Source organism: Lampetra fluviatilis, chromosome 6 (assembly GCF_964198595.1).
Source record: "Lampetra fluviatilis chromosome 6, kcLamFluv1.1, whole genome shotgun sequence".
Classification (NCBI taxonomy): Eukaryota; Metazoa; Chordata; class Hyperoartia; order Petromyzontiformes; family Petromyzontidae; genus Lampetra; species Lampetra fluviatilis.
The window spans coordinates 9,468,082-9,482,363 of record NC_136280.1 but is presented as its reverse complement, the minus strand read 5'-3'; the positions used below and the strand labels follow the sequence as shown (position 1 = coordinate 9,482,363).

At 43.9% G+C, this 14,282-nt stretch overlaps 1 protein-coding gene across 1 annotated transcript in view; it reads right to left on the bottom strand.

Moving 5' to 3' along the window:
• The window catches only part of LOC144933132 (peripheral-type benzodiazepine receptor-associated protein 1-like), a 136,207-nt gene that overhangs the window by 70,920 nt on the left and 51,005 nt on the right, over nt 1-14,282 (bottom strand). The window contains exon 6 of the mRNA XM_078857712.1: nt 4,597-4,734. Coding sequence (XP_078713838.1) covers nt 4,597-4,734 — 138 coding nt within the window. The remainder of the gene's footprint in view (nt 1-4,596; nt 4,735-14,282) is intronic.

The following is a 14,282-nucleotide window of genomic DNA, read 5'->3' as shown; positions in this document are numbered from 1 at the left end:
GTTATGCAAGGATAAAGAGGCCATTCTGTACATGAAAGCACTCATCTCACACACACACACAACATAGACTTTTGCAATGGTGATTGAAGTGGTGTGTGTCCTGCATTTACTGCTCAACTCACTCACTTTCAAAAGGTCATTTTACTTTTCGATATTGATCAAAAGGGTATGGTGGTGGCGGTGGCAGGGATGATGACTATGATGAAAGGTTACCTACCCACACTTTACGACACCGCCACAAATGACTCAACAATACGACTGCTCTACCGGCCGATCGCTTTATGTCTATGTGGATGTACACCGCAGATAAGCGATTAGAGGTCAAATGCCCACGGTCGTAGCTGCCTTGACCGAGAATAAAACGTGGCACATTTCCAATGGCAGTCGGCGTTGGATGGGACCTCACAATGCGCAGCCAGCACTTGAGCTCGCCCTAACTACTGCCTATGAACAAATCACCCGGAATGTATGCTGTCTCACCAGATCTCGGAAGCTGGGTAGGGAGCTGAGCGAGGATAGAGCGCTTTGATGGGTTACCACACACACAATAGGTTGTCATAGGGCTTAGGCGGGACTCTACATGGTGAGCAGCAGAAGGCAGCGCGGCTAAATCCATCACTGCGCTGAATTCTTCCCACCTTTACCAATCAGTATTTGGCCAGCGTGACCAAGCAAGGTAAAATAAACCTCATGATTGCAAACAGCTGTGGGGGAGATCCTCATCCAGCAGTGGACTGACAAGGCGGGTGTACGTGTAGGCATGCGTCTAACCAGCCGATTTGGCACAGTGGCAGAGCGAGGGGCACGCAATCGGACGGGTGAGAGTCTCCAAATCCTGGTCGGAAGTCTACTCAGACCCCCCTTGTCGCTCTGGGGTGATTAAAATGAACACGACTCTCGACGCAAGTTCAAAAATGTGATAATTGGTTTTTTACCCTTTTATCTGGCAACAAAACTGACACCTTTTTTACAAGGAGTCATGTTTGCATTGACCACAATACCTGCGGTCGGAATGTAAACAACAAACACAACTCTGATAATGTATGCACTGTCCTTGAAATTGATTGGTCCACACCCGAGACAGCATTTCTTAGAGCCTGGTCTCACATGGTGTTGGACCAGATAATGCCAAAAGGCGCACTAAAAGGGTAAAAAACCAATTATCATATTTTGCTACTGGCAAAGGAGGTTCCAATGGTTCAAAGATGTTGTCCCATAGAAAGTCTCACCAAACTCTATGGAAATGTGGCATTTCTACAACTGGCTCATGGCTGTGCACTGGACATGAGCACTTCCCCGTGCTCGAGACAAAAGGGCTGCCTAAAAAATATATTATATACTTTTTTAAATATTTAAATTGCCTGGATTCCACGATCAATGCTAACTGAACAACAAAGATGACTTGGAGTGGTCCTCCCATGAAAGAGGCCAGAGCTTTATTTGTACGACTGAACACTACAAGTCGGCAATGTAGAGAACATTGTAATAAAGGAGCTCATTAAAGGAGCCGGGCTAAAAACATTGCCACCTGCAGCACCAAAGTGACCACAGTGCCTTCATTAATTTAGCGGATCCCACGTGGATGTTCGTGGCATCCATGCTGTGCACCCTCCACTCTCTCCGCTCTGGTGCCATTCTTTCCACTGTGAGATTCATTCCCATGTTTCCTTTATCGCTGTCTACCCGTCATGTTGGCAGCCTTGTCCTATTGCCTCCTTTCTCTGTCGATGACTCTGTCTCTCTCTCCGTACGAAAGAAATATGCCGACTGTTTCCGTGCGGCGTCGCGAGATGCAGACGACAGTGTGCCGAGATGCTTTATGAGCCCAACATGTCTTGTATTGTGTTTCCATCCTCGTGTGATTATCTTGTCAAGGCCACTGCCGCCTGTTCTCAATAAATGCCCAGAGTAGCTTAGCTCTTTATGCTGTGTGTCCTCCAATAATTATTATCATTACTTCTGCGAGCACAAACTCATCTGTTCTGCTCGGCACAAAGCTGAATCAGAATATTTATTTATACTGGAGGAATCTGAGGAGCAATAAAGCTCTTTTTTTACAGATGTGCAGTAGGGGCGGGTCAGAACATTACTTCAACAAACAATACAAAAAGACGATAGGAGTGCAAAGCATAGGAAAGGTAAACATGCCAACTCCAAATATACAGTTGTCAGGGTCAGGATCGAACCCCCGACCTCCTGCATACCAGATGAGGAATATAACATTAAACCACCCTGATGCCCCTTTAATAAATAAGGCATATAAGTTCAAATTGCATCATCAATTACCCAAGCTTGGGAAAGGTAGTAAAACAACAGCAAAAACAGTCTCAGACCACACTAAGACAACACACAGTACCTCAATAAAATTGTACCTTAAACTATCAATACATTAAGAATCAAATAAAATCACATTGCCAAATGTGGCTGTATCCAGCACTAATCTGCTTCAGAATATTTCTTGAAGCGAATGAGGAGTAAGCGCTTGACGCTTTGGCCAGGATTTACATTCGCACAGTACGAGTGTTCGGATGTAAATGTCCGAATAGGGCTTACTGTATATGCCTGGGTCTCTCTCTCAGTAAACCCTCTTTGACAAGAAGCAATTGCATCAAGAGAGCAATGCCAATAACCTTCATCGAAACATCACGAGATGATCTATACTATCAGAAGTCATGCAGAGCATCATCCTGTAGGTTGGAGAATGGCCCGCGGAAACAGATCATGCAGAAGTATTTCTGACATCCCTTCAAGTTACCTCTCTTATCTATTTGCTTTTTGGAGAAGACATGTTTGTTGCACCGACAGTCAAAGTGATAGCTTTAATTCACAAGGGCGGAAGTTACTATGATTGAGTTTTTGTGCGCAACCACTGGTGAGATCAAACAAGGACCAATCAGGCATGAATCACATTGGTCATTAAACAACGCCACATGAACTCACTGAACCACAAATATATACATAAGCATAGCGTTGAAGAGAAGGCACAGCAGACGTACAGCCCTTTTTGTCGATCCACAGTTGGACGAGGGCCTTTATGGGGGTCTCAGTAAATGGTAAAAGGTGGCGACGGCAACAGCTGAAGAAGTGGAACCAAACAGTGCAGAAGGATACAGCATCTACAGGCGCTTTGTGTGTGTAGGTAGAGCCCTGAGATGGCACAAGACCGTGACAGGGGGAGAGACAGCGAGTTGCCCGACGCATTGTTGACACGCAATGGACTAAGCAAGTCATTGGCGACCAGGCTGAGACCACGGACTCACTTCGTTTGAGAATACGTCTTAATTACAGGTGGATCAAACCCAGCTTCGAACCCTGGATGTCAGCCCAGAGCTGTGATCCCTGGGCCACCTGACCACCTCCCCCTCCATCGGTGATTTAGACACGGGCCAAAAAGGGTTGCCTGCAGCGATAGCAGTGCTGCTGCTGTGCAGTTGTGTAATCACTGCTCAGGACAGATGGAGCTGTGACCCATGGGAAAGCGTTCCGAGGGTGTGGGAGAATAATGCAGTTGTGTTTTTTTTGTCCGTGAACAAATAAAAGAACCGGGACCCATAATCAATGCCCACACTTGTACACGGCACGATAACTCTAATGAGGTCATGCACCGTAGGATTCGTTCGAAAATGCTCGCTATTCATCGGCATATACGCAGTGAACATGCACACGCTGTATACACGAAGAATGAGGTGAATATACATGACTAAACTCATCTATATTGTACAAGTACTTATTGTTACACATAGAAATTCTCTCATCCTTCCCCGCAATTCAGTGCCACTCACGTATTGCTACTGTCCAGTGTCATGGACGTGGTTGCTTTTAAATGCTTTATGAATATAAAGGAAGTTGTACACACTAGGCACTGTACGTATGTTTGTATATCTACTTATAAAAGCGATAAATATATATTGAGGAATGACACAACTAAAATTCAGGGTAATGTTAGTCTTGTTTAGAACCACAAATTTTCATGTAGTCAGAAAAAATTTAAAAGATGACACTATTTACATTATAAAGCTATTACTCAATGTTTATAAATACAGCTGTGTGATTATTATGAGCACTGTTTTAAGAATGAGCACTGTTTTAATAATAAGCCCTGTTCTGATATTTAATCATCATCAGCAGCCGTGTTCTATGCACTGCTAAGAGACGCCCCCCCCCCGGCGCCAACATTATCCCTCATGATTCTGCGACGCCACATTCCATCTCACTCCTGTGAAATAGACTTTTGGTGAAGGGCTCCTCAAAGGTACCGTGGGGACTCGTTGCGCAGGCTGCCCCTGCTGTCCCTCGGGCTCGTTGTTGTTATTGTTGTCGTGGTTTTTGGTGCCGAGTCCCGGTGGCTTCATCTCACGCTAGGCCGCGGTGTCGCTCTCTCTCTACTCTCTCCCATGTTTCCCTGCCCACCGCCCCCCCTCCTCAACATCCCTGATGCCTCCTTCTATCCAAACGTAATGTGTTTTCAGATACTGTATATATTGAAACTGTTATTGTTTCTGTTGTATACTTGACGGGTGATGAATGCCGTGAGGGGGGGGGGGGGGTTGGGGCAGGCGGGTGATGGTGCGAGCTGTTGCTGCTGCCAGGACTGACCAGGCGCTTGGAGCGCTGCACCTCCTGCTTGAGCTTCTTGACCTCGGCCTTGAGCGAGCGGTTGGACTCCTCGACAGCTCGCAGGCGCTCCGGCGGGGCTCTCAGGGCTGGCTGGCTGGTGCCGGAAATTTGCCGCCCCTGGTGATGGATACCACACGCGCACGCACACGTACGCACGCACACCTGGCCCGTCAAGCGCTGTGTGGCACACTTAAAATCACCAATAATTGCAAAGAGTTGCTCTGTTTGTAGTTACTGCCACAGGGACAAAGTTACACACTGTATGTGTTAGGTCACGTCACATGTATGTCGCTTTCTTCCAGTGTACACGTATAAAAACGATGAGGTTTCGATGAAATGAAACTTCTGATCTCTCGTTGTGAAATAAAGACATTCACAAGCGTCAGCACAGAACGTACAAAAAAACACGTTTTCAAAATTCTCTATTTGCGCAACAGCAAATTATACGAAAATATACGATGTCTTCAATAGTGGCGAGTGAGACATCAAACAGCAGGTGAATAGTTTTACTTCGACTGATAACAGTTTAATAACTCAAAGGAGGGAAACACTTTCACAACCAGTGCATTTAAGACCTGTGGAACACTGCAAGTGTATTTAGGGTTCTTAGAATTCAGTGTCAATATCAAAGATTGCAACAGTCAAACTAAAGCAACGTATTGAAGATTCTACGAGTAATGGGAGAAGCGTCCCAAGCCACCCAGCGTGGTTGCCTTGTTAGAATATTACACTGCAATAAAGATCGAAGTTGTACTGATTCACCCCACCTACCCCCCCCCCATGGTATTTCCATAATCGTCTCAATGCACAATCGTGATTCGATTCAGAAATCGATAACCTTCTTTACAGTGTGGTGGATATAGCAGCCACTCACAGCTGCAGAGGTCAAGTTCACCCATTAAACACAACATATACAAATGGATAAACATCAATTCATATGCGTAAAATAATAGATGTCTCGTGAGCTTTCAGAATGACTATCAATTGATGACTCGTTCCACCTCTAATATGTAGGGCCTAGTTGGAGTAGGAGGTCTATTTTCAAGGGAGACTTGGGATTAAATAAGTACAGCAATCATAATATTTAATGATAGATGAGCCTGAGTTATAATTACCAGGCAAGAACCCATTCGGAGTAATAGCTATATATATCAAGGGGAAACTTGGTGCAAATTAGTACAGCAAAACGACATTCTTATACGTTACCAAAACTACAAACCAGAACATTCCTTGCCTATAACATCAGGCAGTTCACCAGCACTGATTCAAACAGGCCTGACTGCCTGTGAGACATCGTAAGTGGAAACAGGTCCAGAGTTTGCTTGGACTGAATCTATGCTGCTGAAAGTAACACAATCCCAGAAAGCCGTGGGCCGGATGGGTTGTGTGGAAAATGCTATATATTTTTATATGGAAAGACAGATATGGAGGAGATGTATTGTCCATATTCTTAGGTTTTTTCGGTAAAGTCACGTAGGTAAAACATTAAAAAAGTAAAATAAAATAAAAATCACGACGTTTCGGAGGCAACACAAGCTTCCGTCTTCAGGTGGAACCGTCACAGCCACGACAGCTGTATCAAGTAAATGAGAGATTGCAGGAGCTACCACTCCGTTTATATAATGGTTGGAGAAGGTGGTGGGGCAAGGGCCGCATACTTTTTATTAATATGGTAAGGTGAGGGTTAAGAGGGTGAGCCTTTGTTATGGAGAGGTACGGTTTGTGAATCAACCTGTGACAGGGAGACAACCACTAAACATGGTAAAACTGTAATAGTTGTCTGTCAAATAAGATTGACAAAGCATAGAGCATCATCTGAAAAATATATGATGCAATATAATTGATAATAATAAAACTCGAAAGTATATACTTGTTCACGTTCTGTGCTGTTAAAAGGAACCTAGAGGTAAGCACAACAAGGGAATATTTTTCTCCTTCTTGGTTTTTTCGGTAAAGTCACGGAGAAGGGAAGTAATAAAATAATAAAAATAAAACATAATAAAACAATTCTGATGACGTTTCGGCCACAACGCAAACAGCCGTCTTCCCTTCTACGTGACTTTACCGAAAAAACCAAGAAGATGAATTCCTGCAGTCACGAAAGCTTTAAATCGAAATTTAAGAGAATATTTTGCTATAATTCCAGATTCGTGGATATAAAGATGCACGAGCATCCGATGTCCTGCTAGACATCTGTGACACCTGATGGACATTTGTGAAAAATAACTTTACGGCTCATCAGATTCCTCAAGTGTATATATAAAGATTCTTATTAATTTGAATGCTCATCTTGTTTAGGTTATCATCTCCTCCGTCGTGTTTGCTCCTATGACCTGACAAACGAATATAAACATACTAACGCGTTTTTGCCTTAATGGTGTTTCATGATTTCCCACGATTAATATGCCCTACTTCTGTACACAATCTTTAGCTGCAGCTCCACCTTAGACACTATGTCAATTCAAACAGTTTTCACCAAACGTACCACGTGGTCACACGCCACTGGAGAAGGGAGTTCTGTATTGGTGAAAGATGATGGATCTGACTGCCTATTCCAGCAGGAGGTGATTAATTCTCGGAATTTGAAGCAGGCAATCTCATCGCTGGCTCCCAATCCAGTCCCGGGTCAATTTCTAAATCGAACTTAACATCTTAAAAATTCTCCATGGACGAGCCCAGGGGTCGGCAAACCTCCGGCTCCGGAGCAGCTTTTTCGGCTCTTTAAGGGCTCCTTAGTGACGTTATTTATGAAAGACGACCGTCTCGTATTCACATGCACTGCGGCTCTTGAAATATTGAGTTATTACTGAATTCGAAAAAAATGCCTCTTCTTGTTACAGTATTTTGGTTGCCGACGCCTGGACTAGCCCCTGCCTAGATCTCCCCTCTCATCTCACTCTACTCCCCTCACTCCATGCACTCTTTGCTCCAGCAAACAAACCTTTCTGCCAAAGCCAACAGTTAACTTTTACTCAATGGGATGTCGCTCATTCTCCTCTACTGCCCCCAAAAATCTGGAATTCCCTTTTCCCAGCCATCACTGATGTTCAAGTTTAGGATCAAGACCTTCCCTTTACTCCTCTCACGATTACCTCGCTACAAAATACATGTCCCCTATTTCTGAAAAGCGTCTTGAGATGAAGTGGAATTTAGATGCTATATAAATCCAAAATGTATCGTGTCTAACATTCATTATTTTATTGATTAAAACCTACTCTTACACTCGTGATATAAACAATGAACTGAATGCCAAAGATTCAACTACATATACAAATCATACAAAATACATGCAAATATGCCTTTACGACAGCAAAAGTGAATGCGACAAAACAATCAAGACACAATATATACGGCATAAACAATAAAAATTGAGCATTTTTTAAAATCTTAAATGAATCTTTGTCGAATCGAATTCAGTTTTCAGTCTCAGTTTATTTGGTATAGCCCTGTGAGCCATTCGGCTCTTGAATTAAGATCCTGGAATAGCGATGAGCCGTCGAATCACCCCGGGGTTGGGGGTGAGCCATTACGCGCACAGCTGGGAGACACGGACGCCGTCTCGGTGAAGGGCATCGGCTGTCTGGTGCTCGGCACTTGGCTTATTGCTCAGAGCAGGAACTTACAAAAAAAAATACAAAGGTCATTTTGCCCTTCAGATTATCGATCGTAAAAAGGTAGGCACACAATGGCGCTGTTAAACATATGGCGGGGAACACTGACAAACAGAAAATGAAGTTTACACGTTCGCAAAACTGTTTACTTTTCCTCGTAACACGTTTAATGGTGGTATAGAGCAGTTCTAGCTAAAATGAGTAAATTAAGCGATTCCAAAACGACAGGCTAAGCCAGCAGCGTTAACAGCACTGTACACATCACAAAGGCGTTTATAGAGGCACTGGCTCACAAATGAATACGCGATTGACACGGAGCTCGAGCCACAGGCCAGTGTGAACGCTTTGAAGTAGATTTCCTCAGTGTGCCTCGGTCTTTTCGGGTAGTAATAATAAATAAAACCACAACCCAAATGCATTTCATTACATTTTTTTCACATTTCAGCAGTAAGACCAAAATCTCCAGCTGTGTTAGTAAATGTGACGGGACTTAACCGCACTGCAATGCATTGTTGAAAAGATTCACAATAGAGCCCTGTTCCCAGAGATTTTATTATTGGTGATGATTTAGGGTCGGTATTGGATTAATCATTTATTTTTTCCGTCTAACTGTCACCATTGCCTTACCATTGTTTATTATTTGATTTGTACAATCCCATTCCCTTCATTACCCTAAACGTCACATGCATATCGTTAATAATAATTGGTTCTCACATGCATACTCGGGTAAAATTAAATCATAAATTCGTACGCACGCGAGCAAATCGATGCACGTCTCGTGAGTGTCGGGCCGATTTGAATCGTTGCATCACTATGTACCTAGAAACGACGCTATCTGTGCCATACACACACACACCACTTGATTGGCCACACGCATGACCCAATGCAAGCAGCCAAGGAAACCATTCTCACATCCAAAGCCCTATGTGTCTGTCTGGAAGGATTATTGACTGTGTAATGAAGACAGGCCTTTGGTCAAATCATCCGGAATGCGCCCGGTCTTATCAGACCTCGGAAGCCAAAAGCCTGGATTGTACTTTCAAAAAAACTCAAACATTCGTCAATACGACTGCCTTAACGAAAATATACACATCACAGGCGACATTATGGGCAATGGGTCTTCTCCATAGCACATAACTGAAGAAAGGCCGACACCCACGGGAAGGAAGCTTTACAATATCTGAGTGATCCACCAATCCTCCCCTCCAGTGCTGGATTACAGGCATGTGCCACCACTGCTCTATCTATGGCCTTTCCATAAATCAATGGTTTTTTTCCCCACCCACAGCTCAACTGTGAATGTTATAAAAAAAACTTACGTCGGCCAGAAATTGCCTGAAGAGGAATAACACTTTTTTTATATATAGGAAACGTTTCTGGCAATGACCCTTCTGCTTGTGCCATGAAAAAGGATGCCATGAACGAGGGTCAGTGCCAAAAAATGAGATCTTTTTCCTTTAAAGACCACAATGTTGTTGACAAATATGTTGATCTTATTTTTTTGTAAACTGTGCTCGTACACCACTGCCAATGCAACAACACCAAATAAATGTATTGGAGTGTACTTGGCTGGAGTGACCACATGGATAGGACAGGTTGTTACAGGCTACTACGGGGCAACAATGTGGGCAGGAGCGAGCAATGCTGCAAATACCATTGTTGTACTGTACTATGCACCTATCCTCACCAAGCCATCGCCAAACGGCACTGGGCAGTGTGGAGAAGTATAGTCCAACCCCCCCCTCCCCCCCATTAACCCACACAGAGAAAACAGACAAGCATCTATATAATTACATACAAATATGTTTTTTAGTCTTATCAGCCTATTATTCGCTTTCCAGACCAATACGCTGTTTGATAGCATCTTGAGATGGTGTGGATGACTCAGTGATGTCCCATTAACGGTCACGATAAGTAGGGGAAAAGTGGACAAAAGTGGAAGAAAACACCGATGGTCAGCGAAGGTAAAAGGATTATATGCGCGTTGAGCAACGGGTCATGATTTTGTTTTGCTATTCGTAGTATTTGATTCATATGTGAAGAATTACATAATTGTCAAAATCAAATTACCAGACTTTGAATTTATACAACAGACGAATTGTAAATTATGCAGAAATAATAGTACAAGATTTAAATAATCGGGGGAGCAGTTCTTAGCAGTGTCCAGCATTACACAATGAACCATCGGACCCGAGTTTGATTCCAACCACGGCTAATAGCTTAACCAGTCATGGGCCAGCACTAACCAGCACTGGCCAACCTGGTCATGTACTGTATGCTCAAATAACCCCCCCCCCCATGACCTCTACACATCAGGAGGCCTTAGATTAATAAAAAAAACTATTATGACGTCATTCTTAGGTGATTTTGCGTTGGCTGTGGTGCTCAGCTAAATTAACACATGAAATAGAACCTCAAAACATTCATCAATAACATTGTGGCCATAATAGGAAAGATATATATAATATAGGAGACGTTTCTGATAATGCTATGACATCAGGGCCATTACCCAAAATGTCACCTATTATATATTTCTATCCTTTTAAAGCCACAGTGTTGATGATGAATGCGAGATGTTTTTGTTGTCGCGTGTGCTTAGGAAAAAGGGCCATTCAACGAAACATCACCTTTTTTTCCCTTTTAAGGCACACACAGTGTTATTGACGATTGTGTGTCCAGTCCTTTATATTATTACATCATAATCATTTTAAGAACTGCGCCATACCGTTCACCGTCATTTCTCCCACTATTATATTCACAGGTGTGAATCTTGTCATAGACCAATGACAAAGATTTGACATCGATAAGCAGTTTGGGACGTTATTGTTTGCGAGCGGAATGGACACAGCGGAAGGCACATCACCGCTAAGCAGCACCGCGTGCGTCGCTCCTTGCAACCAACGGAGATGCCACCCCAATTCTTATCGCTCAGAGCTCTTTTAAAATGTCATTAACATTTACTGCCGACTGCCTGCATCTGTTGACACCATCAGTTTATATACGTATAAAGTAAAGGCGCAGCTCTATAATTGCTTGCTCATGCCACCGCTGGGGGAAGAGTCTCCACTTGAAACCCCCGCAAGAAGGTATTTTGGCCTCCGCACCTTCTTCCACTTTACTCCACGGCATGCCACCTGCCGATCGGCTGTGGTGAATCCATTTGTACTGTTGGGTGGACAGCGGGGCCCACTGTCGCGCCAGGAGATCGAGTCGAACCGGAGACCTGGATTGAACGTCTGGTTTACGAACTAAACCCGTGTAGCACACCAAGGCAGCGGGCATCCCTATTTTGGCTGCTACATGTATTTGCATTAATTAATGCGACTGCCACGCGTTGCGAGAGGGAGCGCGGCGACGTGAGCAATAACTCAACATCTGTCACTAAACGGTTTGAAACCCAGGGGTAATCGCGCAGCTGCGCAAAGCCCGAGGAGGTCTCCTGCAGTGCCACCATTACTTGAGCATCGTGGCTTCAGATCGATTGATCGGTCGCGGAATCGATCCCTTAATTTAGGAGTGGCGGAGAGACCATTGAGATGTCACATTCCTCCTTTTTTTTTAAGAGACACGGGTGTGAGTTTATTATTTATATAAAGGATGATAATGTAGTGTTCATAAATGCGTTCATTCATTACGTTTGTGCCGAAAGTGTTATTTTTTCCCCTCAACATTGTGGAGTGCAAATGCAGTATAGAAACAGCACTGTAACAAAAATCGGTCTATAACAAAATCACATTGAAGGTGCCCAATCTTCAATCAGATTTCCGAAGCTGAAGCAGACTTGAGCCTGGAAAATGCCTGGATGGGCAACCACCATTCACGTGTTATAGGTTGCAGGGCTACATTCTGGGCAGCAGAGGGCAGTGCAGCAAAATCACGGTTGTACTATTGTACTGTGCTCCCATGTCTGCAGTAATGTATTCGCATTCACCAATCCACATTGATCAGCATGGTGAAGTATATTCAATTAACCCCCACGGCCCGTACATGGTGGGGAGGCCTTCCTCCAGCAGCGGGATGATGAAGGGCAATGCGTGTACAATGGACACCGATGCTCAATCATTCTTCTACGCCCAGTTCTTGCGGATTTTGGAACAATGCAAAGATAGTTTGATACACAAAAATATCCAACGGCATTGAACCGTACGATCCCGGTGATAATGGCAACTTCACGAGAGAACATGAAAGAGTACATAACTGAGAATTACTGCGAGAAATTTCAACGGCAGGGCCTCAGAATATATGGGATGTTGTGACCACATGGCTTCATGAGAGCCTTGCAAAAGCTGCAAATGGAACATGTTTATCCTGGTATGAGGGGTAAATGCGCAGCCCTGCTATTTATTTGCTCATTCCACTGCTGGAAGAAGGGCCTCCACGAACTAGAGGGAGCTTTATAGAACCTCTCTATAGGAGATGTTTTGCCTACACTTTCACACCGACCAGATGTCTTGGAAGAGGTGGAAATACCCATACTTTATCCCACCACATACGACTTGCCAATAAACTGAATGTCTTGTACCCATTCATATTGCTGGGTGGACAGAGGCAGGGAGAACTAAGAAACTTGTGTCATTGTTTCAACTGCCACACCAGGCGAACTGGTGACCTCTGGATTGTAAGTAAGGTGTGCTAACAATTAATCCACTGATATATCTACAAGAAGTAATGTAAACGATCTGAATAAGCAGCTGATTTTTCATATTTAATTTTGTGAATAAACACTTACGTATCATATATAATTTATTTCTCTGAAAATATCTTGACTGCTGAAAGTGTAACTGACCTTTACCGCCACTGATGAGCTGATTCAAATCAATATTTTCATAACAAGCTGAAATTCAATACAATTTTCATGAGCTCAGCACTTATACTCACGTCAACTTTAACCCTCTGTAGTACAGTTTATGAGTGGGCTTCATACTAACTACACCCATAAGAGTTTTTACAAATTAACAATTATAACGAGGTTTAACAAATGCTTCAGTCCGCTTACGCCACCCCAAACAATAACACATTACCAGTATAAATATTAGCCGTTCTTTTTTAGAGGAACATGGCCCCGAAATCTCCCAAAGTGAAAGATGCCACTCACCACATGCTGACTCTCCGACCGTCTTTACTCTTTCCCACGGCAAAACAGCTTAACGCAAGTAGCTGTCCAAGCAAAGCGAGCTAATCCTGTTTTCCACTCGTGCAGCCCAGATGCACTGGGGCCATGCCGAGCCGGCCTAACACTGCTCAAGTGGCAACAGGTTGGACCAGATGACGCCAAAAGGCGCACAACTCAAAGACAATGCATTGTCTTTTAGTTGTGCGCCTTTTGGCGTCATCTGGTCCAACCCATGTGAGACTAGGCTCTAAGGAAAGCTGTCTCGGGTGTGGACCAATCAATTTCAAGGACAATGCACATTATCAGAGTTGTGTTTTTTGTTAGCATTATGACTGCAGGTATTGTGGTCTATGCAAACATGACTCCTTGTAAAAAGGTGTCAGTTTTGTTGCCAGATAGAAGGGAAAAAAAAACTATTATCATATTTTTACTGGCAAATGAGGTTCCAATGGTGGCAACAGGTTGTTTTTGCACTGCAAAAGTCGAGTTATGCCGCAGATGTCACAAGTAAATGAACGAGTGGAGATGCATGTAGATGGCGAGTGACGACGCTGTCCTCAAAGTGTACCGGGTGGCGTCACTCGCAATGAAGATGTCATTAGTAAGACTCTGGACCTGCTTGGCACCGAGCCAGATTCAGATGTCTAATGAGACCGAGCCGATCACAGTTTGGTTCTACACTTGCCCAGCTGTTCTCAAACTCAGCCAGCCGGCTCTTGCATGGCTGTGAGAACGCGGCATGAGATGCCCGAGTCTGCCAAGTAAGGATGTGGTTACGCGGTCACGTGTGTGTATGTGTGTGTACCCCGGCAGGTTATCTGTTTGTGCCCATGGTCAGAGTGCTCGCTACTCCTTGCGTTTACATTAAATCACAGCGAGTGAAATTGGAATTGCGCTCCCACTGGAAACGTTGGCGAATATTAAATTGTCCTACAACCCCA